We start from the raw sequence: 25,986 nt of genomic DNA on the forward strand, positions 1-25,986 counted from the left end.
AGAGCATTGGTTTCAAGACACAGAAGCAGTTGGTGGCTCTAAAATGGTTTTGTCGTGTTCCTCAGGGCTTGCCCAAGCTTATCTGGCACAAATACAGCACTTCAGTTGGTATTTTGTGGTAGTGCAAGCAAAGAGAAAGGGAAATTCATTTGTACTTGTGGTGTTTCTCATGTATGTTTAGAGAAACAAGAAAAAGACCTTGTGTTCAGAAAGTTTGATTTTTATCCTCTGAGTGCCAATAACATGTTCAATAATTAGCTCAAGAGGTCATAAATTTATTTTAACAGACATTTTTTCATGAAGAACTAGTGAAACAAGACTTAATGGAAAATGTCTTTTGAATAGAAAAATTGTTAAAGCTGCTGGGCTGTGCTGGAGTGTAACTGCCATTGCTAACAAGGGGAAGGCTGGGGACACAAAGGCACAACATTGCCATTTGCCATTCTCCTGCTGAGAGCCTCCTCTTGCTTTTGTGTGGTCACCATCAAATGCTTGGGGTCACAGGATTCCCTCCAGAGTGGCAGCGTTGGCCTTTGAAGGCCAAGGATGTGCAGGAATTACTTCAGATTTAGCAAAACAAATTGCATTCCTGCTTTGGGCTGGAAGAATGTGTTGGACCCTGACGGGGTGTTAGATTTTGCAGGCTGCCAGATGTGCAGGGGACTGGCCCTGGGCAGAGGGGAATGGATGTGCTTTATCTGGATCAGTGCCTACTTAGAGGTGTGTTTAAAGCTGCTTTTCTGGCAGGACTGGCTCAGTAGAAAGCACAGTCCAAAGGGGCAGGTGACCAAGGTAGGCTGTTGAACAGGAAATTGGCAGCAGGAGACATGGAACAAAGTGGTTAAGGATTGCCCTGGAGAGGGGCATTGGGAACACCTCAGGGAAGGGCACAGCTAAGGGCCAGTGTGCTGCAGCCACTCCCTTCAGCAGAATGTGTCTGCTGTGAAGTCCCACAGGTGACCTGCTGGTGTCCCTGCAGTGACAGCAGTGTGGCTGGAGCAGGCAGACAAAGCAGGGGAGAGTTTTCTCAAAGCAATGTCTCTGCTCCAGAAGCATTTGCTGTTGTTGTGTCATTCCAGACGTGCCTCTATAGTGGCATTAAATAAGATAGCAGTAATGACAAGAAAGCACTCATTTAAAGGTCATGGGAAAAGGAGATACCAACTCTACTTTTACCCAAGTTGCTGAGAAAATAACTGAACCTTATCCTCATTCAGCATTCACCTCCCTTGTCTTTTGATTTTCACCTCATCTGTCTTTTTATTTTTGCCTTTCCCTCTGTTTGAAACACACTGACTTTTAAGTACAATGAAAGGGGACAAAATCATCAAAGCAAAAGAAAACTGTTTTTTAGTAAGGATTCAGCTGAGCCGGGCGTGTCTCCCTCCCCGAGAGGCAAGCGCACACACACCCTCCGAGAAAATGGCAATCTTTCTGTGCCCTTTACACCCGGCTGGGGCGGTCCCTGTCCCCTTTCCCATTGGATGGGTACTCAGGAGCTTCCATTCTCTGCTCACTACCAACTTTTCTGTCCCCTCCCCTCTCGTCCTACTTCCTTTTGGTCAGGTCTTCAACCCCGTCCCTCACACTGCCACACTTAACAAACCAACCTGAACAAATCCAAACCACAAACAACACACAGAACCAACTAATTCCATTCTTTTGCTTCATGACCTTTTGGCTTCAGCCAAATACCACCTCATCTCTCCCACCTCCTCTGGTCTTCTGCTCTTCTTACTGATAGGTCTAAGTTCTAGAGCAAAAGAGATATTTGCAGTTGTGTGGGCCTGGGTTTCCCTGTCTCAGAGTAAAGGACATCCCAGAATTGTTTCCCATTGAGTCTCTTATAAATTCATGGGTTTTACATACTCCATGAGTGCTCAGTCAGTGCCCCAGAGCTCTGTGTCCACATAGGCACAGGGCTGTGCTTAAGGGAAGTGCTGCCTGGCATTGTGGAGAAAGAAACCTGGAGAAATAGATGCCAAAAGAGCAGCTTGGCCTGAGCCTGCTGTGTGTGGCCCAGCAGCTCTGGATCATTCAGAGCAGAGGTGGGTGAGCCACTGTTTGCCCAGTGTGGGTGGGGCAGATGTGCTCACCCAGAGTCTGTACTTCCCTGGGGATCAGTGGAAGATTCTCCTTCATGAACCTTCCTCCCAGCAGCTGAAGCTCTCCCTGCTCTCTCTCGCCTCTCCAGCTGCCGTCAGCTGCCCCGAAACAGAGCTGGTTTGGGGTTTCCCCACCAGAGCTGGTATTTCAGAACTTCGTCGCTCGGGAGGTCTCTGAGATGGAGCTGTCTCTCATTAATAAGGACAAGGTAAGTGCTGGCACCCGGAGCTTTAACACTGTGCTGGAAGAGGAGAGTGCTGTCATTCCCTGGGTGTACAGCAAAGCAAGTTCTCTGCTGCAGCACATGCAGAAGAAAATGTCTCAGCACCTTGTTCTGCAAGATGCTGGAAATCTTCCTGTGCTGGGAATTGCCCCCAGATTTTGGCTATGCATTGATGGTGTCTATCCCAAAGGAGTTTCCTTCTCTTGCAAGCTCTGCATTGACAGGAATGTTGAGGGCTGTACAGTTCTTACCTGCTCTCATGCTGTGCCTTGAGTCTATCCCACACCCTGTGTCTCCTTGGTTAATCTTGGCTCCTGGTAGGAGTCTCTGCTTCTCTCAGCCAGTTTGGCTCCCTTTGTGCAGTTCACAGTCACAGCTCAGGGGCTGAGTCTTCTGCACTTTGTGCTGGAATCACTTCTCATCAATGGCATTGGCACTGCAGGAAACGTGTTCTGAAAGAGCCCTGCAGTCAGGCTGATGGAGCAGAAGCAGTGAGAGGCCTTTAGGTGCCACTTCAGGCACCCTGCTCAGCTTCATCCAGCTCTGCTCAGCTTTTCCAAAAGCAACACGGTGCTCTGCTTTCCCTTTGGAGAACCAGAGCGCATCCAAATCCATGTGCTCCTGGAGGTTTCCACCCTCACCTGATTCAGAGCTGCCTATGTGACCTAATGTCATGTGATGGCCCAGACTGAGCTTGCTTTGTCACGGTGGTTTGGGACCTGGTTTTCTGCCCGCCCCATAGACCTGTAGGTCTGACTTTATCCTCACAGCTGGCTTGGGGCCAGACTGGAGTAGTACTGTCCATGAGGTTGTACCACCCCCCCTCTCTGCTTGTCTGGGCAGTTGCTGAGCATGAGGAACTCTGATGGAGGCTTTGCCACTTATGAAACCAGGCGAGGAGGCCACTTACTGGAGCTGCTGAACCCCTCAGAGGTGTTTGGTAAGGGCAGCTCTGGGGGTTGGTTGTCCTGCCCAGTGAGAAGGGACAAAGTGGCCTGGGCTCACCATGCCCAGTGGGTGCCTGACAGGGGATCAATGTGCCCTGGGTCTAGGGCAGGCTGGCAGCAGCTGGCCTGGAGGCTTGCCCACACAGGGGCTGTGGCACTGATACCCATTGCCTGCTGGCAGGTGACATCATGATTGACTACACATACGTGGAATGCACATCAGCTGTCATGCAGGCACTGAGACACTTCCAGAGCCAGTTCCCTGAGCACCGAGCCATGGAGATCAGGTGAGGCACTGAGATGAGAGCTGGCCAGGGGAGAAGGCAGGCTCAGTGTCCCAAGCTGCCTGCCATGGCCTCCTGAACAATGTAGCTGCCTGTCGGCATGCTCTTGTCTCTTGTGCCCTCCAATAATGGGACCCATCCAAGCGTCAGAGGGGCTGATGGAGCCCCCAGTGAAGCAAACACTGAGGTTGAGTTGTTTCTGAAATGGATGACTTCTTTCCTGTCCAGGGAGACTCTGCAGAAGGGCCTGGATTTCTGTCGCAAGAAGCAGCGAGCGGATGGGTCCTGGGAAGGGTAGGTGGTGTTCCCAGCACCCCGTTTTCTTCTGGCTGCCCCAGTGGGAGAGGGATCATCATGGCAAGCATTCCTGGCTGGCAGGATCTGTGGGAGGGAAAAGAAGGGCTGATCCTCCTCTAGCTGCTCTGCTTTGCTCTCAGTTAACCTCCCTCCAGCCCAGGCAGAACAGGTACAAGATGCAGAGAAGTTTGGGGTGGCTCCAGCTCCTGTGGTCCCAGTTCTGCTGACACCTGAGTTAGCTGGGAGCAGGTGCTGGTGGGACTGGGCATGGTTGGGTCATAGGGGAAGGCAGGCTGCAGCTCTGTGCCTGGCTCTGCTCTCCTGTGAACACAGCTATGTTGCAGGCTGCCTCTCCCTGTGGCCTTCACTCCTGACAGTGCTGCCCTCCCCTTCTTCTAGGAGCTGGGGGGTTTGTTTCACCTGCGGCACCTGGTTTGGTCTGGAGGCGTTTGCCAGCATGCAGCACACATACCACGACGGGTGAGAAGGGAATGTCTGGGTGCCCTAGCCCTGCCTACCTCCTGGGCCAGGGCAGGACTCTGTGGTGGAGCTGGATGGATCCCTGGCTGTGCATGGGCTCTCCTGCCTCAGGGACTGCTCCTCCCAAATCCAGTGCCTGCAGTATGGCCAGGGCATACTTGCTGCCTTACCCTCAAACTCAGGGCAGTCCCAGCCATGGGCACTTCTTCTCCTTGCAGCTGAGAACTGTGAGCATCCAAATACTCTCTGTCCCCAGTCCTGTCTTGATTCTGGCCCCCATCCCTGCAGGACTGTCTGCCAAGAAGTGGCCCAGGCCTGCCAGTTCCTGATCTCCAAGCAGATGGCGGGTGGGGAGATGATTTCGAGTCCTGTGAGCTGTGCACATACGTGCAGAGTGCCGAGTCACAGATCCACAACACCTGTTGGGCCCTGCTGGGGCTCATGGCTGTCAGGTAAGAGTAGCCCCAGTGCTCAGGGAAAAGAGATCAAGCTGGGTTGGGTGGCCCTGGGCCTGGCTGGTGTGACCCAGTGCAAAGCAAAGCTTTTGATCATGACTGCAGGCCTCCAGCCTGGGAAAATGGTGCCGTATTCATATTATTTAGTGTCTTGGGGTTGTGGGGAGGGTCCCAAAGCACTCAGCATGCCTGGGGCAAGCTCAGGGCAGCCTGGAGGTAGTTGAGCTCCCCAGACATGTGGATGAGGGTTTGCAGATGTTTGGATAAAGATGCTTACATTTCCCTTGTGCTTTGTAGGTACCCTGACATCAGTGTGCTGGAAAGGGGCATTAAAGTGTTGATGGATAAGCAGCTGCCCAACGGGGACTGGCCTCAGGTACATCTTTAGTCTTTCCAAGAAGTTCCTGAACACGCAGCAGTCCCCTGTCACTCATACCATTCTGCTCTCTGCTTGTCTCTCAGGAGAACATTGCTGGGGTGTTCAACAAGTCGTGTGCCATCAGTTACACCGTGTACCGCAACATCTTCCCCATCTGGACGCTGGGGCGGTTCTGCCGGCTGCATCCCAACAGCCCCCTGGCTGGGCAGCTGCCAGCCAGAGCCAGAGCCAGCCCCTCGGCTGGGGCAGGGCAGGAGGAGCAGGGAGCCCTGTCTACTTGAACCTGCAGCCCTGGACTTGTCTTGGATCCCGGTGTCTGTGTGGGGCCGTGGCGGTGTGTGTTGCATGGGACATCTCCATGCTGACCTTAGCATGTTGACTGCTGCCTCTGCCAGGGAAGGGTGCTGTGCCGGTGCTGCAGAGCCTCTGCTTGCTGTTGAACCTCTTCTAAACATTCCCTTTCTAAGGTTTTTTCCAGGTATGTTCTCCATCCCCAGATGGGGAGCGAAGTGCCTTTTCAGACCATTTTGAAGATCAGATGAAGCTGCCGAGCTGTGTTGTATTTCACATTTGGACAGACTCTCATCCTGGGTCGCAAGGCTGCCTTTATTGTCACAGTCTGTCTGTCTATACCAAGAGTGTGGGATTTGGGGTCTCCCCTGTGCCCACCATTGGGGCTTGGGGGGCACCGCACAATCCCTGCTGAGCTGACCTCTGTACTGTGGGTGCCAGTGATGGCCTTTGAGTTACTCGCTCTACTCTGGAGCCTGTGCTGGGAGGGAAGGATACCTGTCCTCCCCCAGGTGTGTAAGAAAAGGAGTGCTTTGCTTAATTTTCTTATTGTTCTGTCCCCCAGCTGGTGGCACCTACCTTCCGCAGGTGAAGTCACCACCAGCCCTTGGAGAAGGGGCAGCTGAAGCAGAAAGCTGTGAGGTGGTTGGCATCATGGCACAGCCTGAGCCCAGGGCTCCAGGCTTCCCCCAACTCAGACCGTGGTGCCCTGGGGCATTCACAGGTCATTGTCAGAGCTGGAAGTCAGATGGGATAATAAATTGCTAAGGGTGATGCAAGAGGAACTTCACTGTATTCTCCTTTCTGTCTGCTAGTGTGTGTCCCAGGCAGAGGGGAGCTGGCACAGCAGCCTCATGTCATGTGGCTTGGCTTGCCTGTCCCCAGACGTGTGAGCACCATATCCACCAAACCATGCTGGGAGCCTGTGCCTCCTCTAAAGCATTTAGCCACAGAAAAATGTAATCAAGGAAGCAGCTCACTAAAGGGGAATGATCACTTCCCTCATCCTGCTGCTTACGCTCATGCAGATAAGCAAGACAGAAAAACTTATTTATTTAAGAAGATTCAGCTCAGGCTGTCTCAACTCAGCCCTGTTTGCCTTTTCCAAATTATGGACCTCTTTATACCTGTCTGTGATATTACTCTGCATTTGAATTTCTTCTTGCTGAAACTGAATTATTCAAGTGTCATGTGGTGATGTGTCTTGAGAGGACATGGCTGTGTGGATTTCACCTATTGTTAAAATCTTCTCCAAGCTGCAATTTTGGATTGAGCACATGCAGAAGAGATCAAGTAGATACAGGATATATTTAGTACAATTCTTGTTTGATAGAAACTGCTTCTTCCAGGAGTCCTCTGGCACTCTTCCTAGGGATCTTCTAGAGTATTTTGATCTCTGATTTCAGAGATGCCAGGTGTCAGTCCTAGACTACTCCCAGGATGTTAGCTGAGGTGATTTTTTTTCCTTTCGAGAAACTCTCAGGTTTGGAATCTATTCAAGATTCATCCCAGGCATCTGGAGTCTTTTGATCTATGGTTTTGGGACCTGACATCTTGGGTGGCAGCCCCAGACTCTTCCAAGAAAACTTTCTGAGATTATTTTTCTGTTTTGGAGGAAATCTGTTTCTGTTTTTCAGGAGTTGCAGCACATGAAAAGAGAGATATAAATGCAGACTGGTTTATTACATGCAATAAAAAGAGATGCAAGATTTAGCCATGACCATGGTGATCCTAAGCACTGTCTCTTGACATGATGCCACCCACTTTGTCCCACAAGGTCTTTCAGTGTCCTGGTACACTTAGGAGAAAGCAAGTGATCCTCAGGGTCTGTACAGGGATCAGTACTGTGTAATATTTTTATGAATGACATGGATGAAGGGATCGAGTGCACCCTCAGCAAGTTTGCAGATGGCACCAAGCTGAGGGTGCAATGCCTCACCTGAAGGACTGAATGATGCAGAGGGACCTGGACAAACTGAGGAAGTGGCCCAGGGAAGCCTCATGAGGTTCAACAAGGCCAAGTGCTGATGCTGCACCTGGGTGAGGGCAACCCCCAGCATCAGTCCAGCTTGGGGGATGAAGGGATTGAGAGCAGCCCTGCCAAGGAGGAGCTGTGGATACTGGTGGGTGGGAGCTGGACATGCCTTGGCCATGTGCACTCACCCCCAGAAACCAACGATGTGCTGGGCTGATCACACAGCGTGGGCAGAAGGACAGGGAGTTCAGGGTGAGACCTGAACATCTGCAAAGCTGTAGGCACACAGTTTGTGGTGACTGGGAGTGGGGCTGGGCCCAGCCTCATCCCACTGGGAACAGCTGTGAGCAGCACTGACAGCAATGAGCTCTGGAGTGCCCAGGGGCACTGACCAACCACCAAAGGGAGCAGAGGGCACACAGGTGCAGTGCATGAACAGGAGGACTATGAAAGGCTGGGCTGAAGGAGAAGAAGGGCAGATGCTTGCAGCCTTCTGAAGAGGTGAGGTGTTACAGTGTGTGGGTTGGAGCTTTCTGATATTGTGTGGTGATTCTCTGTGTATGGTGGCCATCTCAACTGCGACATGTGCTGTGACACAGAGCTGCCTCCAGCCCTGGGGTCTCACCACAGGAAGGACATGGAGCTGTTTGACCAAATCCAGAGGAGACCATGAAGATATTCCAAGGGTTGGAGCCCTCTCCTGTGAGGAAAGGGTGAGAGCTGAGGGTGGACAGCTTGGAGAAGGAAAGGCTCCAGGGAGACCTTAGAGCCTCTTCTAGTGCCTAAAGGGCTTCCAAGAGAGACTGAGAGGGGCTTTGGACAAGCATCTGGAGGGCCAGGACAAACAGGGGAATGGCTTCACACTGCCAGAGGGCAGCAGGTGTTTGCCATTCAGAGGGGATTCCATGATCCAGCACAGAGCCTGGCTTGGGCAGGAGGTGCTGGATCCATCCCTGCTGACCTGGCTGTGTGATGGGCTCCAAATGGAAGGATAAGGGGTCCTAGGCCATGGGTTTGTGTCAGGGTCTCCATGAGGAGGTGAGCAAGATGAACACAGAACAGTCCAGCATGGAGTAGGACATAAAGATGATGTGGCAAGCACTTGGCAAGCTGAGCTGCCACCAATTCCTCCGAGAGGGAGTTGAATGCCCACCCCCTCCTCAGGGACTCCTGATGGCAGCATGCCCCAGGGGACTGAGCAGCATGCCTGCCCGTGTCTGTGTCACGCCCCTGCAAGTGGGCCGGGCCCCCCAGCACTGGGACTGGTCCCAAAGGGGCCGTGGCAGGGCCAGTGGAAGGCCCCGGTGCCCTTCCTGCCCTGCTCCGTTGGCAGCCATGGGGGCTCATTCTGCTGCCCTGAGCAGGCAGAGCAGAGGAGCAGCTGCTTCTTGTTTGGCTGTTCCTAAAGTTCCTGCTAGCTGCGTATTCAACACTTGGGGCAAGGTCTTCCATGCAAGCTGGGGCAGTTTGGGTGGGGTGGGGGTGTGTCCTGGGGCTCTCTGTGACACAGTGCACCGTGGTCACCATGGGATGGTAAGGGAGAGAGTGTTCCATGGTGACCCTTTGTGACACGTCGTGATATATGTGCTGACAGTGACACAGCCGTGCCATAGTGCTCGGTGCACGCAACGGGACAGGACGGGAAAGAGCAGTGCTGTGAAGAGCCCCCACACAGCCAACTCATTCCTTGCTGACCCGGAGCTTTTCCGAGGTGTTCTCTGTGCAGGTGACCTCGAGGCCAGGCTGCAGGACTCGGTGACGTGGAGCATTTCCGAAGCGTCTGCCATCCCTGCGGCCAGTGCCCTCGAGGATAGACTGCAGGTCTCTCAGTCCTATTTCTTTCTAGAGACTTCTCTCTTGCTGGTGCCCTCGAGGACAGACTGCAGGACTTACTGTTATTTAGCCTTCCTGAGGCCCCTCTATTGCAGGTGCCTTCTAGGTACGACTGCAGCACTTGCTCATCTTCAGCTCTTCCGAGGCCTCTCTGCTTCAGCAGGCACTCATAACTGCAAAGAGTGACATGGAGCAGAGACCACCCAGCATGACCAAGCTGGCCTGGGTGGAGGAGGAAGAGGCTGGAGCTCCCTCAGCACAGCAGCCTGAAGAACTGGAGCAGTTCCAGCTGCTGCAGGAGGGTGAGTGTCAGAGCTGGGCTGCAGGGCTGGAGCCTGCAGCCAGCTTGGCCCCATCCCATCCCTGTGGACATGCCCATGGATAAGACAGAAGCTGGGCTGGATCATCTGGCAGCTGTGCTCCATCCCCCGGGGCATGCCGAGGCTCTCCCTGCCTGGGGAGCGCAGGGCTGGGCTCTGTTCTCCGGCCTCTCCCGCAGCCCCTCAGCCCTGTCTGTGCTCGCTCTCTGCCAGATGCAGCCGAGGAGCGGACACAAGAGCAGGAAGCCGCCCCTGGCCGCTTTTGCGGAACAGCGCAGGTACCTGTGGCCATCCCTACCTGGGCTGGGCCTGCTGTCACTGCTCAGCCAAGCACCAGGCTTGGAGTGCTCCATGGATGCTCCCTCCCTTCCTGCCCTTCTCCTGCAGACCCTCTGTGACTACATCATGTGCCTTTGGCAGGAAGAGACCGCTGGTGTGGGCACCGGCCTCTTGGCGGACCTTCTGTTCCTCAATGCTGAGACCGGTGCTGCCATGCTGGATTTGCTTGTGGAGGAGGGTGTCTCCGATCCAACGCAAGTAAGCAGCCTGGGGCAAGGGCTCAATCGCCCCAGCACTGCTGTGGCACCTCGAGCCAGCTCTGCCGGGCTCCCTCGGCTCTTGAGGCCCAGCCCAATGTGGTTGGAAGGGAAGCACTTCTTAGGGGAAGCTGGGCAAGTTGCTGCTCTGGCAGGTCTCCGAGTCTCCCCGTGCCTTCTGCAGGTGCCCGCCATGGTGAGGTACATCCACCAGTGGCTCACGGCCAATGAGTCTGCTGGGCACAGGCTGGACGAGGCCCTTCTGGAGCTGACTGAGGAATACCCCTTGGACGTGATGATCACCCTCTTGCGCTGGGCCCCATCGTGTGACAGGTAGGGCAGCCCCACGTGCCTTGAGGGCTTAGGGTTCATCAGCCCGTCACCCAGTAGAGCCTGTCCCTGCTGACTGCCAGACGGGGCGGGGAGTTCCAGGATCCTCTGGCTCCTCTGTTTTACAGTGCTGGGACATCAGTTCCTGAGCCTGGGGCCATGCTCCTTCCCTGCCCCTCAGGGCCTGTACCCACGTGGGCTGGCTGGCCGCTGCCAGCCCGGGGCAGTGGGCAGAGCCAGGGCTGAGGGCCGGCGTGGGCCCTTGCAGCTGCCCAGGCCACGGGGCTGTGGCCTAGACTGCCCTGACACAGAGTTCTGACCCCACAGAGCTGCCGCGACCATGTGGGGAACCATCATGTCCTCGAGCAGGACTGCGGAGCCGGCGCTGCAGTTACTCCTCGACGCGCTCAGCGCCTGGCCAGTGTACAGCGTGTACACCTCTGATGGGGACAATGCAGGAGTCTTTGCCCTGGCTGTGAGTTTCTGGAACCAGCCTTTGCCAGCCCCCAGGCCGCCTCTCAAGCAGCCAGCTCTCTGTCCTCCCCCAGCTGTATCTCCCTGCCTCGGGCACTGGGCTGAAACCTGGCTTAGGGGCAGGGTTCAGGGGCACCAGGCCGGCTGCTCGGCCCGTGTCTCCCCTGGCCTCTCCCTCGCACGCTGGAGCCCTGCCACATGGATGTCTCAGCACTGAGCGTTGTCTCTGGGTGTTTTATTTCTTGCAGGCAACCGTGGCACTGTGGAGAGTCTTCAATCTGACCTGGCGCTCCCCTGTCGTGCTGGAGTATTTCCCCAATCTCTTTCTGCGTCTGCTCTTCCAAGCTTACATCAGCACGCAGGAGATGCCAGAAGAGGTTGAGACTTTCTGGAAGGGATGCCAGGAGGAACATGGCCTGGCCGCCAACCCCAACAGGTGCTCCATGCCAGTCCTCGCAGTCTCCCCATCCCTCCCATGCCCCCAGGGCAGGAGCCAGGGCTCCCGACCGTGACCTGGGCTTTGCTGTGCACACAGCTTTGCACTGCAGACCCTGAAGGCCCTGCTCTGCCAAATGCGCTATGAGCACGTGGTGGTGTCAATGGAACGCAAGCGTGCCTGGGACACGCTGCTCTGTGCTGACACCCACCACTATGCAGTGCGTCTTCTGGCCAGGTGAGACCTCGTTCTCCCCCCCAGCCCTCTCCTTTGTGCCTAGAACTCCCCACACAGTCTCTGTGGTCATGGGCGGCAGGGCCTCTTTACCAAGGGAGGGATGAGCAGACTGGAAAAGGCTGGCAGAGGAGGGTGCCCGGGAATAGCCGCCTCCCAAAGCACCCCCTGGGTGCTTGGGAGAAGACCAGGCCTCTGTGAGTCAGCCCTGGGAGAGGCTTGCCCACCCGGCTCAGGAGCAATGGTGCCTTTTTCTCCCCGCCAGGGAGATGCGCCGCGTCTCCATCATCTGGTGTTGCGGCATGGCATCCTGCCTCTTTGACCTGCTCAGCGAAGGCATTTCAGACTGGGAACTGCCCGCCCTGGCATTCCTGGTGGAGGTGAGTCCCATGGCCATCGCTGCCTCGCTGAGCTGCCTCCCACCCTTCTGCCCTCTGGTAGCCGCAGCTGCCCGGGACAGTGCCCGTGCCCTGTGCTGCTGTCTTGGCTCGGCCCTGTGTGCTTCTGAGCTCCTGGGCACCTCTGCGCCTGCTCTCTGTGCCTTTCAGGTCCTGGACTGCCTGGACTTGAGCGAATGTGGCGAAAAAGTCCTGGAGGTCTTGACAAGTCAGCTGCAGAGCGAGTCCACGGAGATGCGTCGCGTGGTGCTCCGAGGCCTCGTGGTGCTCACCTCGATGGTGAGAAGGAGGCAGCAGCTGAAGCTGTGCTGGCAGCATGGGGCTGGGGCAAGCAGCCCCTAGGGCTCAGCTGGGCTTTGGCAGCTGTGCTCTCCCAGCTCTCCAAGGTCACTGTTCAGCTGTCCGAGTGCTTTGGGACAGGCCTTCGGCCTCTGAGCCCTGCAGCAGCAGCGTGGGGTGGCCCAGCCTTGTTTTGCACACAGGATCCAAGCATGTTCAACCTGACTGAAAGCCTTGCGAAACTACTGTGGGATGCGGACGAAGACATCGTGGAGATGACCCTCATTGTGCTCAGCTTACTGCTGCTGCACAAAGACCTCACAATAGCCAGCCCCATCGCCCTGCAGCTGGCTGAGGCGCTCTGGCACCTCTTTGACAATGTGAGGCTCTGTGCCCCCAGCCATGGGCACTTGGATGCTGCCTTGGGCCAGGGCATAGCGGGACCTGGAGCAGCTGATGCGGAGGGCTTTTGCTTCCTTTCCCACAGGAAAACAGCCATGTGCAGCTGCTCTCCATCCGCCTCTTCCAAGACGTGATCACGCTGGTAGTGGCAAAGGACAAAAAGGCCCTGAAGAAGCATGTGAGCAAGAGCCTGCTCCCGCTCTTCTTCCACTGCCACGATGAGAACGGGCATGTGGCACAGGTGAGGCCTCCTGGCCTCTGGTGTCTCCGTGGGAGGGGGCTCAGTTGTCTGCCCACCCCCTGGCACCTGACGGGCTCCAGCCTCTTGCTGGCCTCGGCACAGAGATGCAGGTCCTGTGCCCTGGGCTGCGGTGCCATCTCTGGGTCTCTGCTGCTCTGCAGGCCTCTCGGGAAACGCTGCTTTCTGCAGTAAGGTTCCTGAAGAGGAAGGATCTCAAGCAGCTGCTGAAGACGGATCAGATGTGGAGGTTGGCCGAGTGCTTGGTAAGGACGGCCTGGAATCCCCAGCCCAATCCCTGGAGAAGCCGCCTGCCCATGGCACCCAGTCTGTGGGGCTGGCACCTGTGGCCCCTGCCCAGTGCCCCACGCAGGGGCAGCGGCCTGCGCCCCACACACCACTCCCTTTCCTGGGCCGTGCGGGCTTTTCTCCAGGCTCCTCTGACCGAGCCTCATGCCGATGGAGCCCCGAGCCAGCTGGGCTCTGCTGCGGGGCGGCACCATGGCTCACTGGGTCCTCTGCCCCGTCCCGAGCCTGGCGCCTGCGGCTGTTGGCCAGGCCTCAGGGCTGTGTGGGCAGGGGGAGCAGTGCAGGGTGTAGGGAGCGCCCGGCCCTGGGGCAGGGCTCTCATCAACCCTTTCTCTCCGTGCCCTGCCACTCTCTGCAGCTGGGAGAAGATAGGAGCCGTGCGGCCGAGCACCTGCGCCAGGCCCTGCCATACCTGTGGAGCCCACAGGAGCCCCTGCGAGAGGCGGCTGTCAGGTTCATCGGTGAGCCCCAAGCCCTGCTCCCTCCCCTCCCCGCCCCGGCCTGCTGTAGCTCGGCCCCAGCACTGCCTTCTGCCCCGGCAACAGGAGCCGGGCGCAGGCATCTGCGGCCCCGGCTGGCCTTGGCACCGCTGCCACCCTCTGGCAGCCGTGCCCTGGGGTGGCAGCCTGTGCCAGGGGCCTGGGCTGAGCCCTGCCGGGCCAGCAGGCCCTGTGGCCTCAGGGCTGGCAGCACCCATGTGCGGCAGCTGTGGCTCTGAAGGCAGGACTCGCTCTGTGTTCCCAAGGGATCGCCGGGCGCTACCTGACAGGGCAGCAGCCAGAGTTCCGGATCATCTGCATGGGTGAGTGAGGCCTGCAGGCTCTCAGCGGGGGCTGCCACCGGCAGCTGCATTCCCTGGCCTGCCCGTGGGCGGCTCCGCTACCTGCGCGCACCAAGGGCAGCATGGCCACAACACAGACACTCTTCAGGGGCCTGGGGGACATTCCTGGCCAGCAGCTGCCAGCTCGTCCTTCTTCTGTCCTGCTTCTTCCAGGCCCTGGCTGGAGCTGCGTGGGATGGACGTGGCAGGAGGCTCTGCCCAGGTCCCCGCAGATCCACCCTCTGACTGTGGCTCTGTTTCTCTCTCTTGCAGCCCTTCAGGACATGACAGATGACACCAGCCCTGCCGTCTCATGCCTGGCACTTCAAACTCTGTACATCAATTTAGCTGTACAGAGCATTCCCTCCTCCCGACTCCAGAAGATGCGAGACCAACTCCGCCAGCTCTGGAAGTCGCGGCCTTTCCTGTGTTACCGTGGCTGAGTGTCCTGCTGCGGCGCCGTGGAGAAGTGATCCGGGAGGCTGCGTCTGCTGGGGCCACCTGAACCTGCGGGGAACACCTCTCCTCTGCAAGCACTTCTTTTCCCACCCTCTATAGGAACATTAAATTGCTGTTGTCATACGCCGATGTCCAGGAGCTTTCTCTTGGTGCAGAGTGTCTTCAGGCCAATGGGGAAGAGGGGAAGAAAGAGTTCTTCCTCTGAGCAAGTGGCCCAGAAGTGGTGTGGAAGGGAAAGTGGCCAAAAGCCCCTTGGCCTTTGGTGGTCCTGCAGGAACGTTTTTGTTTCTGCATCAAGTCTTCTGGAGCTGGGGGAACAAGTGGGTTCCGTGTCCATCAAAGAGCAGAAAGCGGCAGGATGTGTCTGCTCCCAGCGCTTGCCTTGGCTGTTCCTTCTCAGTGCTGGCAGCATCATCAGGGACACACCTCAGGTTCTCTCATGCCGGAGTTATCCCAATCTTCTGCACTTGCCCAGGTTCCTCCCAGGTTCACCAGGGAAAATCGCTGCCCATGCCAGTCCATTCCCTTGCCCAGAAGGCACCTGCTTGTGTTTGGACCCGAGCTGCTGGCCACAGCCAGACGGGCAGCGCTCGCAGCATTGGCCATCAGACGCTGGACTGACTGGTGATTTCTGGTTTCTCTCCCCAGAGTGCCAGGACATCATATTGTCCATGCAACCCTTGGACAGGCCATCCTTAGAAGAGCTTTTCTGTCATCCTTGGGTACAGGGTGTTCCTCTGCCCTAGAAGATGGGAGAGATCCATGTGCACAGTTGGATCCAGGGGCCTGGCAGGTAACAGCTCCACACATCTCTTGGCAATCAGTGGCAAAGCATACCAGACTGGTTTTGTCCTGCCTGTAGCTCTGAGCAGGGGTCAGCAGAAGGGAATACGCAGCTCTTGGGCTGGAGCTGAGCTGGAGACCTGGTGTAGCAAGCACTGGTGGCCACCATCCCTGCTGGTTGTGTTTGTCTGGTTCATGGATGGCTGGGGCCCTGGGCAGAGCCCTGACAGCCTGGTCTGGCCCCAGGGAAAGAGAAGGAGCCCCTGGAGAAGCTATACTTGGTGGGGCTGCTGCTGGAGACACCAAGGAAAACCTCAAGGATGACAATCTCTTCCTCAGCCTGGCCAGCTGAAGATGATGGACTTTGATTCTTGCACCTTCTTCAAAGCCAGGCACCATGCCCAAATTGCAGGTGAGTCCACAGCTAGGGGGATGCTCCCAGATCTGAGCATGGCATGGCCTGGCCAGGCACCAAAGGTTCCCCCTTTGCTGGGGCAGATGCAATGAATTCTTCAGTTGGCTGCCCGGCTGCTTTTTGGCTCTGGGCAGCTGCTGAGGGCTGGATGTGCCGTAGCTGGCTGCAGGCTGGGCACATGTCCTGTCCTCCTGCTCTGCTCCCAAAGGCAGCAGGGATGGGCAGCTCTGGGCACAGCTCTGGGCACAGCCAGCATGGCCTGGGCACTGCAAGCTTTGGCACAAGGGGACAGGAGCCCTCAGCTGACAGGCAGTTTCTGGTGTCTCTCCTTGCAGCTGGGCTCTGTGGGTGCTGAGGCTGCTCTGGGCTCTGCCAGGGCTCTGCTGGAGCTCAGCACTGGGCTGGAATCAGCCAAAGAAGAAATGGTGTGACCTGTAGCACAGACTTGCTTGAGCATTTCGGCAACACAGCTCAAGTTTGCAGAGTGTACACCTCCAAGGGAAAACATGACACCCCCCCCCAAAAAAAAAAAAACTTGTTCAATAACTTCTGAAATGAAATCAATCTGGGGTGACCCCAAATTACATTTCTCAGCTTGCTCTAGCTCTAGCTCAGCCCTTCTCTGAACAGTTCTCTCCACTGCCTGCCTTTTACTTCCCAACTGCTCTCTTCCCGCAGTGAGCTCCCAGCCCATCGCAGTCTCCATCACACTGTTGCCTTCCTTGGTGCCCCCTCACCACAAGGAAGAGGGAGCCCCAGACTTAGGAATTCATCCTGGGACTGGCTGAGGAGCAGCAATGTCTCAGAGGTCCAGTGGGATTTTAGTGTCATTCAGAGCCACTCTCCAGCCCTCAGCTCTGCTCACTCCTGAGTTCCCTTTTCCTCATCCTTTCAGCAGGATGAGCTCTGTGAATCCCCTTGAGCCTCCCCAGCCCACTCTTCCCAGCCCATGCACCCCCCTCAGTTTGGCTGAAGCTGAAGCTTCTCTGTCTCCTCCGGCACACCAGTCCAGTGCCCTGTGCGGGGAGCCCCAGCCCAGAGCACAGCACCAACAGTGCAGTCCAGGCTGGAGCAGCTGCCCTGCAGGCCTGGCTTGGCTCTTTGTGGCAAGGGAATGCTCCCTGTTTCCAGCTGTCCCTGCAGGATGGCCCCAGGGCAGAGCCCAGCCTGGCTCCCATTGCAGCCCCTGGAGCTTGGGGCAGACAGTGCTCCCAGAGCTGAGGTTCCTGGGGAGCACCCGGAGCGGTGCCTTGCACTCTGTTGCCGTGTGTCACAGTGCAGGCTGGCTGGTACTGTGTGAATGCACCAGCCCCTGGTTTGACTGAGAGGGGCCTCACCCAGTCACATCTCTGCCAAGGCTGCAGCATTTCACTGGTCAGAATCTGACAGGGCATAGAGATCAGAGTAATGAAATTATCCAGACTGGGTTTTTCAAAGGCCCTTTAGAAGGAAGGGCTTCAGAATAAACATTCTCTGTTTGCCACATGGACATTGGGGTAAGTAGTCTCTTTGTCTCCAACCCATTCCCTCCCCCTGCCAATGTTACAGCCACCCACTCCCTCACACATCCCCCCTCGTGCCTTCCCACTGCCGTGTCCTGTCAGGGCTTCTCCAGCCCCTCATCCCTTCGTGGCTCTGTCCCCTCAGGGTCTTCCCCATCCCAGCCAACCTGCCCGGCAGCAGCACCACAGCCCCACAGCAGCTCCAGAGGAGCCCCAGCCAGAGGCACCTCCGAGCCCTCAGCAATCCAGCCAGCAGCACACGGGCAGGAGGACACAGATGGCCCTTCCTGGCTGGCACAGGGCTTGTGGCCATCTCCAGGCACCGCTCTCGCAGGGATCCCCGCAGCTCCGGCCCCTGCTCAGCCGCTCTGTCACCTGCACAAAGGCTTCAGAAGAACCAGAAAAAGGGCAAGGGCCTTCTGACCATTTTCCCTGCTACACTGCACGTCTGGGCAGTTGGCTGAGCCCAGGCACCCTTTTCCCCCTCTTCCCCTATGCCCTGCTAACCCTTGCCAGCAAAAGAAAACTCCTGGGAGTCTGTGTATTATAACACATTCTATATTCATAGACTAAAGAAAAAAAACAAAAAGAATAAAAGAACAATTTTAAAGAAACAGAAAATTCCCGCTGGCTCAGGTTGCTCCAGCAGACACAGCCTGTGGGCTCAGCTCTCTGCAGAGCTCCAGCAGCGCAGCCAGCCGAGCCCCGACAGACGAGGCCGTGTCCTCCATGCCCTGCAGAATTGATCTTGCAGCCTCTGGAAGATGGAATATTGCTCACTATATAGTGCCCGGACGACATACAATGTTTGAAGTGCCATGTCTGACACAGCACTGCTGATGTCCTCTGTCAGGTGTTCAAGGGCTGAAAGAGAGAGCAACAGAGCCATGGTCAGATCCCAAATCTTTGGGGACGCGAGGAGAGCCCCCTGCCAGGGCCATCCCGGCCGGCTCTAGGCATAGCCAGGAGGAAGCAGGGAACAACGGGACCAGCCTGAAGCTGCTGGCCACGAATCCCCCACGTGGTCCTGAAATCTCTGTGTGCTCTGCCCACGCTGCCCCTCGTCCGCACAGGGAGCAGAGCCCTCTGCAGCCGGGGCAGGGCTTGCAGCTGCCCCCACCAGCCCCCACTGCCAGCCCCCTGCCCTCACTCACCAGTGCAGATGAGCTGGAGCTCTTCCTTCTTCCCCCTCAGGTGCTGCCCAGCCATCCCTGTGACCACAGAGCCTGTCACAGCCCCAGCGGCACAGCTCCCTGCCAGCAGCGCTGCCGGCGCTGTGGCCACACGGCCTGCTGGCCCGGCAGGGCTCAGCCCGGGCCCTGGCCGCACGCTGCCGCCCCAGGGCACGGCTGCCAGAGGGCGGCAGCAGCGCCGAGGCCAGCCGGGGCTCCACGGCGCCGGGCCCGGCCGGCACTGCCGGGGCAGCAGGCGGGGCTGGGGCCGAGCTGTGGCGGGCCGGGGAGGGAGCCCGGGCTCGTGGCTCACCCATGAACCTGATGGCCGCCTCTCGCAGGGGCTCCTGTGGGCTCTGCAGGTAGCGCAGGGCCCGGCGCAGGTGCTCGGCCGCTCCGCTCCTGTCCTCTGCCAGCTGGAGAGAGCGGCGGGAGGGAAGGAAGGGTTGGCGCGGGCTCAGCCCCTCGGCCGGGCGCTGCCTGCACCCAGCCCCGGCCTCCCCTGCCCACACAGCCCTGAGGCGCGGCCAGCAGCCGCTGGCGCCGGGCTCCCGAGGGGAGGGGCAGAGGGCCGGCTGCTGCCCGGGGAGCCGCGGTGCTGGCCCGCCCTGCAGCTCCGCCGGGCCGGGGCTCCACGGGCACCTGGCTTGGGCCCACGGGAGCCTTGAGAGGAGCCCGCGCGGCCTCTGCGTGCAGCAGCGGGCAGGGGCACAGCTGCCCGCCCCGCACTCTCAGCACCGCCCTCGGGGGCCTTCTCCAGGCTGATGCTGGGACTTCCAGGCCATCCTTACCAGGCACTCGGTGAATTTCCACAGCTTCTTGTTCTTCAGAAGTCTTTCAAGATCCCTCCTCTTCAGGAACTTGGCCACACAAAGCAGCGTTTCCCGTGAAGCCTGGAGAGCAGCAGAGACAAGGAGATGACCCCAAAGCCCAGGGCGCAGGACCCGTGTCCCTGTGCCAAGGCCTGGAGGAGGCTGCAGCCTGGCAGGCACCAGGGCAGGAGGCAGCCGAGCCCCCTGCCAGGGCGACTGCAGCAGCCCACGAGTCCTCACCTGTGCCACAAGACGATTCTCATCATGGCAGTGGAAGAAGAGTGGCAGCAGGCTCTGGCGCAGGGGTGTCTTCAGGGCCTTTTTTGCCTTTTCCGCTGGATGAGTCACCAATGTTCGGAAGAGCAGTATGGAGATTACCTGCACCTGGCTATTGTCCTGTTTGAAAGGAAGGAAAAAAGACCTCAGAATCGGCTGCATGGGGCTCAGTTTGACACAGGCCTGCAAATCCTCAGGGCACGAATTGTCCGGGTAGCACCCAGTGGCCGTGGCTGGGGGCAGCGAGCCTTACGTGGTCAAAGAGTGGCAGGAGTGCCTCGAGCAGCTGCAGTGTGATGGGGCTGGGCATCAGCATGTCATTGTCCAAGATGATAAAGCTGAGTAGCATGACTGTCATGATAACTATCTCTCCATCTGTGTCCCACAGGAACTTTACAAGACTTTCAGTCAGGCTCCGCATTTTTTTGGTCTGTGCAGAACACAAATTTGTGAAATGCCATCCTCCTGCTGCAGGGCCTAAAGGCCAAAGGCCTGTCCTGAAGCACTTGGGCAGCTGAAGCAGGAGGCAGGAGAGCTGGGAGCAGCTGCCCCAGCTCCCAAAGCCCAGCCAAGCCCAAGCAACTGCATTCCCTAGCTCAGCCTCAGCCACTGCCCCCTTCTCACCATTGAGGGATCATCAGTGAGATCAAGAAGGGCCCTGAGCGCCAGGCGACGCCTCTCTCTGCACTCCCTCTGCAGCTGCCTTGACAAGATTTGCAGGACTCTGTTAGCACTGCGTTCACTCAAGTCCAGGCACTCGAGGACCTGAAAGGCACAGGGCAGTGACGGCGGACCTGGCCGGCAGGAGCCCGGAACCGCACAGGGCCGGGCCCAGGCAGCAGCGCAGGGCACGGGCTCCATCCCAGGCAGCTGTGGCTCTGAAAGGGCAGAAAGCTGGGAGGCAGCTGAGCGAGGCAGCGCTGGCCATCAGGCTCACCTCCACAAGGAACGCCAGGGCAGGCAGCTCCCAGCGTGGCTCCTGTGTGCTGAGCAGCCGGAGCAGGTAGCGAGCGATCCGGGAACACAAGGGGATGGAGACACAGGACATCTCCCTGGCAGGAGAAAAAGTAACCAAGACTGTGGGCCAGGGCCACAAACCTCCGCCAGGACTGACACACACAGGTCTGGTCTTTCCCCAGCATTGTGCAAGTGGCCCTGGACTATTTGGGAGGCGGCTCCTTGTGGGCACCCTCCTCTCCCAGCCTTTTCCAGTCTGCTTGGCTGTCCCTCGGTGACAAGACCCTCTGGCCCACAACCACAGGATCTGTGTGGAGCTCCCTGGGCACAGAGCACAAATGTCAGAGGCAGTGGGGAGAAGGGGGTCTCACCTGCCCAGCAGACTCACGGCACAGTGGTGGGTGTCAGCACACAGCAGCATGTCCCAGCCACAATTGTGTTCCATTGCCACCACCACATCCTCGTGCTGCGTTCGGCAGAGCAGGGACTTCAGGGTCTGCACTGCAAACCTGCGTGCAGAGCAAAGCCCAGGTCACGCTGGGAGCACTGGCTCCTTCCCAGGTCACGTGGCAGGGACAGGAGGAGTAGGATGGAGCACCTCCTGGGGCTGGTGGCAAGGCCATGTTGCTCCTGGCATCCCTTCCAGAAGGTAATGACCTCCTCTGGCATATCCAGAGTGCTGAAGAGCACTTGGAAGAGCAGATGCACAAAGAGGCGGGGGAAATACACCGTCACCATATGTGGGACACAGGGCACCTGGAGGATCTTCCACATCACCACAGCTGCCTGGAAAGAACAAAGCCACCCGAGACAGTGCTCAGTGCCGAGGTGTCAGTGTGGCAGGGCCCGAGCTTGGCAGGAAGAGGCCCAGAGAGACACAGGGGGAGCGCGGGGCCTGGCGGGCCTGAAGCTGCCCCTGGGCCAGGTTTGAGGCCAGCGCCTGAGGCAGGGAGATGCAGTGGGGGAAGGAGGATGGAGAGCTGCTGGAGAGGTGGCCTTGGGGCCAGCAAAGGCCAGTGTCAGAAACTCACAGCCAGGGCAAAGACACCCGTTTCGTCCCCATCAGAGGTGCACGTGCTGTGCTCTGGCCAGCTCCCCAGCACATCCAGGAGGATCAGCAGCACTGGTTCCGCAGTCCTGGGCGAGCACATGATGGTCTTCCACATGGCCATGGCAGCTCTGTGGGGTTAGAGCTCCGTCTCAGGGAGGTCTCAGACACAGCACAGTGGCCTGGGCAGCAGTGGGGATCTGAGCCAGCTGCCAGCTCTGCCTCTGCCCATTGTCTCTCACTGGCAGCACCCAGGCAGCCCAGCCCTGTGGGGACAGACCCCTGAGGGGCAGGGAGGGAGCATGGCAGCAGGCATGGGAGGTGACATGCCAGGGCTGGCAAAGGGAGCAGCCAGAGGGCCCTGGAACTCTCTGTTGGTCAGACACCTGGGCCAAGTTGTACAGGCTGATGGGCTGGGGAGCCCTGAGCTCTCTGGGCAGGTGGGCCCCATACCTGTCACAGGATGGGGCCACACGCAGCAGCGTCATTAGTACGTCAGCAGGCTGTGCTTCTGTGAGATCCAGCAGGGTCCTGTTCAGCCTGTGCTCAGCAAACTGATTGGCCAGGAGCCATTGGTGGATGTACCTGACCAGGGCGGGCACCTGGAGAAGGCACAGGAAGACTTGGAAAGCTGCCAGAAGGAGGAATGTCCCCAGTGTCCCCAGAGAAGTTCTTCCCTTCCCACCACACTGCCATGGCCTCAAAGCCTTCCAGTGACCAGTGGGTGTGGCTTGAGAGGCCAAGCAGTTCCTGGGAGGATCAAACCCTGGCCACAGGCTGCTTACTTGCTTTGGGTTGGAAAAGCCCTCCTCTACAAGCATATCCAGCAGGGCAGCACTGGTCTTGGTTTTGAAGATGTGCGTGTATGCTCTGAGCCCAGTTCCCATGGTGCTGGTCTCTTCCTCCCGAATTCTCTTGATGAATTTGCAAACCAGCTGTAGGAGAAGGGCAAGAAGCCAAGGATGTTGCATAGAATGCTCCAAGTGCGGTGACAGCAGGCCCAGCCCAGCTGGGGGTGGCTACAGGTACCTGCGCTGTTCGGCGGAAGAGGCCACGGGCGGGGTCCTGCTCTTGTGTGCGCTCCAGGGCTGCACCTGGCAAAGAACGAGCGCAGCCAGAGCTGAGGGGCTGCGGGAGAGGCCGGAGAACACAGCCCAGCCCTGCGCTCCCCAGGTGGGGACAGCCCTGGGATGCCTGAGGGGATGGAGCACGGCCACTGCGGGGTGTCTGCCTGGCCCCTGTCCATGGGCATGGCCCAGGGGATGGGATGGGATGGGATGGGATGGGATGGGATGCAGTGTTGCCAGGCTGGCTGCAGGCACCATCCCTGTGGCCCAGCTCTGCCACTCACCCTCCTGCAGCAGCTCAAACAGCACCACCTCTTTGGTCTCCTGTGCTGGGGCAGCTCCAGCGCCTTCTTCCTCCTCCTCCTCCTCCTCCACCCAGGCCAGCTTGGGCACTCTTAGGGGTTTCTGCTCCATGTCTCTGAGTGGATTTGTGGCTACTTGCTGGAGAGATGCCTCAGAAAAGCTCAGAGTCAGCAAGTCCTGCAGTGGTGCCTGGAAGGCACCTTCAGGAAAGAAACCTCAGGAAGGCAACAGGACAGCAAGTCCTGCACTCTGGTCTCGAGGGCTCCTGCCACAAGGACAGGACACTCCTGTCAAGGATTGTGGTCTGGCCTCGAGGGCACCGGCAGCAGGGATGGGAGATGCCTCTGGGGCACCAAGTCCCACGCTCTGCCCTCGAGGGCACCTGCAGAAGAAAAGCCTCGGGAAGGCCACAGGGCACCAAGTCCTGTGGTCTGGTCTTGAGCTCAGCTGCAGGAATAACGCCTCGGAAAGGCTCCGGTTTGGACAGGAACGAGCGCGCTGTGTGGGGGCTCCTCACGGCACCGCTCTGTCCCGTCCTGTCCTGTTGTGTGCTCTGAGCACTGTGGTGTGCTCTTGTCACTGCCAGCTCCTATGTCACCACGTGTCACAAAGGGCCCTTGGACACCTGTTCTATGCCACGGTGCCCACGCAGCACCGTGTCACAAAGGGCCCCTGCACACACTGCCGCCTGCCCTGGGGCCACCCCCGACCCACCCAAAGTGGCCCAGGTTGAAGGAATCTCTCACCCCAAGTGTCTAAGACAGCCCGACAGGGTCTTTAGGAGCGGTTCAAACCATCAGCAAATGCTGCCCTGCTCTGCGGGCTCAGGGCAGCAGAAGGAGCCTCCAGGGCTGCCAACACAGCTGCACTGGGAAGGGCACGGGGCCTTCCAGGGAAGCTGGCTCAGCCTCCTTGGGACACGTCCTGGCTGGTGGCCATCCTAAACCCATGGGTGGGGCATGGACATGGAATGTGGGGGCCAGGGCACAGGTGCTGCTCTGAGCCCTGGGGCCCGGAGAGCGCTGACATCAGCAGGTGTGGCAGAGTCCCTGCCCAAGCAGACCTGCCACCCTCCGAGCCCTGGCAGCGCTGGTGCCCATCTCCTGCCCCAGAGACCTGTGCCCCCAGGGGGCTTCTGTTCCAGAGGGAGCCAAAGCCCACGTGCATTGGGGACTGTGCTCCTTCCTGTAGGGGCTGTTGGCAGGAGCACCTGGAGCAACTGCTGGCAACACTTGGTCTGGGTCAGAAGCTCTCACTCCATGCTGAAATTATTTTCTCATTTCCTTCAGCACAAAAACACCTTAATGGCAAAGGCACAGAAGAATCTGGCATTTAGGAATCCTCACTTCAGGAAAGCTTTACTTCCCGTTGCTGAACTCAAGTAGTTCCAAAAAGTTGCAAACTTCCCAACTTCATTGGGATGGCCTGAGAAGGTGAAGAGTTGGAATTCTGCTTTCTGCCTCAAAGCAGCAACTCATTTGCCTTAACATCATCCATTGAGAGTCACTTTAGAGAACATAACACTGCACAGAGGTAAAAAAAGGACAGTTCTTTGGTTTGCAAATAGTTTTCTATGAAGGGATGATTTTATCCTAATTCTCTTAAAGAATAAAAGCTTTCAAGAAATTAAAGTCCACTCAGTGTTACAAAAGTAGCCCAAACAAATGAGTAGATGGCAAAAGGGCTAATCCTCCCAATGGTACAAATATCTAAGTTGCCAGTAAAGTACAGCTCTCCCCTCTTGTTCCCTGCAGGAAAAACAGGACGATGAACAAGAATAGTCACAGACAGTCTTTCTGCCCTCTCTAACCAAAGTTGTGCCAAACCACAGATGCTGCTTTCAAACTGACTCAGATTCCAGCCTAGACCTCTCACCTTGCAGACAGCTCCTTCCCCGACACCCCACCAACACCAACACCCCCAAACTCCAACACAGAAGCCCTTACCACCTCAGCAGGACCCCCAGCTGTCCCTGTCCCTCTGCAGAGCTTTCCCACCCTCCAGCAGACCCCCTGGTTCCCTGCACATGCCAGGGGATGGCACTCAGGAGGATCTGCTCCAAGGCCTTCTTCGGCAGCAAGCTCATGCAGTTCAGAGTCAGAGTCAAGCAAAGGAGCAGCAGATGGCTCAATTTATTTCTTTTTGAAGGTCATCTTAGCCGGCCACTGTGCCGAGGACTCAGAGTTAGATTTAACATTAAGTTCAGCTAGTGGCTCTATGGGGGAGGGGTACGTGGGTTTGAAGCTTTTTGCAGACAAACACGAAGAAGCCTTATCAACTTTTCCCGTAGCAACAGACCCGGCAACAGTCTCTGCAGAAAAAATCCCAGCAGAACACTCAGGCTGAGCTTCTTCCCTTTGCTGCTCCCCAGCAGCTATGAGTTCCTCCTCCAGGTCTTTCTTGTCCTGCTCTGCTTTCCACTCCTTTAAGGTGTTATAAAGCAACCTCCAAGTAGGAGATAAATCTGCAGCTGCTTTATCCCCATTCTGAATTACTTCCAGAGTTTTTCTCCAACTTCTTTCCAAGCTCTAACACTAAAAGCAGTAGTTACATCAGTCTTAAAAATTTTGAGACTTTGCCCATAATTAAATACTACGCAGAGCATAGTCCGTTGTTTTAACTCCTTTTCTTTTTAAGGACGTTTTCCATGTAGATAAAACAATCTGTTCTTCACTTGTTAAATTATTTCCCATTGTTCCCAGCAGCTCACCTTTTTTCCAGGTGTCAGAATCAGGTCCGGACTGGCAGCTGCTCCCCGCTGCTCTCAGCTTCGCTGGGCTCTGTGCTCACTGCCCCTCGCCCGGCAGTTCCATCACGTCAGGGTAGCACCAAATGTCACCTTTAGGCCGGACGTGACATACACACGTGACCAAAGTCCAAGAAGAAAAAAAGTTTTTATTCTGCGTCTTCTCCCGTTTATACACCCTTAACAGAGCGTGATCTTAAGTCATTAACTACATCACAATAACTTATTATATTCATTGGTGCCAAGCAATCAGCATCAATATAATTGGCAAAAGTTTTACAGAAATTTAATAAGGCACGTAGTCTAGCTTACAAAAATTCTCATGTATCTTTTCTAATCGGTTTCCATGCTGACGGCCTTGTCTTCTTCCTTGCTATGGATACACCGAAAATCATCAATT

At 57.2% G+C, this 25,986-nt stretch overlaps 1 protein-coding gene across 1 annotated transcript; it reads left to right on the forward strand.

The window, feature by feature from the left end:
• Positions 1–3,150: 3,150 nt before the first annotated feature.
• LOC132334793 (lanosterol synthase-like) lies at positions 3,151–6,247 on the forward strand. Its single transcript, XM_059860940.1, is given in 8 exon segments — positions 3,151–3,269; positions 3,458–3,563; positions 3,789–3,854; positions 4,257–4,337; positions 4,626–4,669; positions 4,672–4,789; positions 5,090–5,168; positions 5,255–6,247. Coding segments are annotated over 8 exon segments (780 nt in total). The 5' UTR covers positions 3,151–3,181; the 3' UTR covers positions 5,453–6,247.
• The last annotated feature ends 19,739 nt before the right edge of the window (positions 6,248–25,986 follow it).

This window comes from Haemorhous mexicanus, chromosome 16 (assembly GCF_027477595.1).
Source record: "Haemorhous mexicanus isolate bHaeMex1 chromosome 16, bHaeMex1.pri, whole genome shotgun sequence".
Classification (NCBI taxonomy): domain Eukaryota; kingdom Metazoa; phylum Chordata; class Aves; order Passeriformes; family Fringillidae; genus Haemorhous; species Haemorhous mexicanus.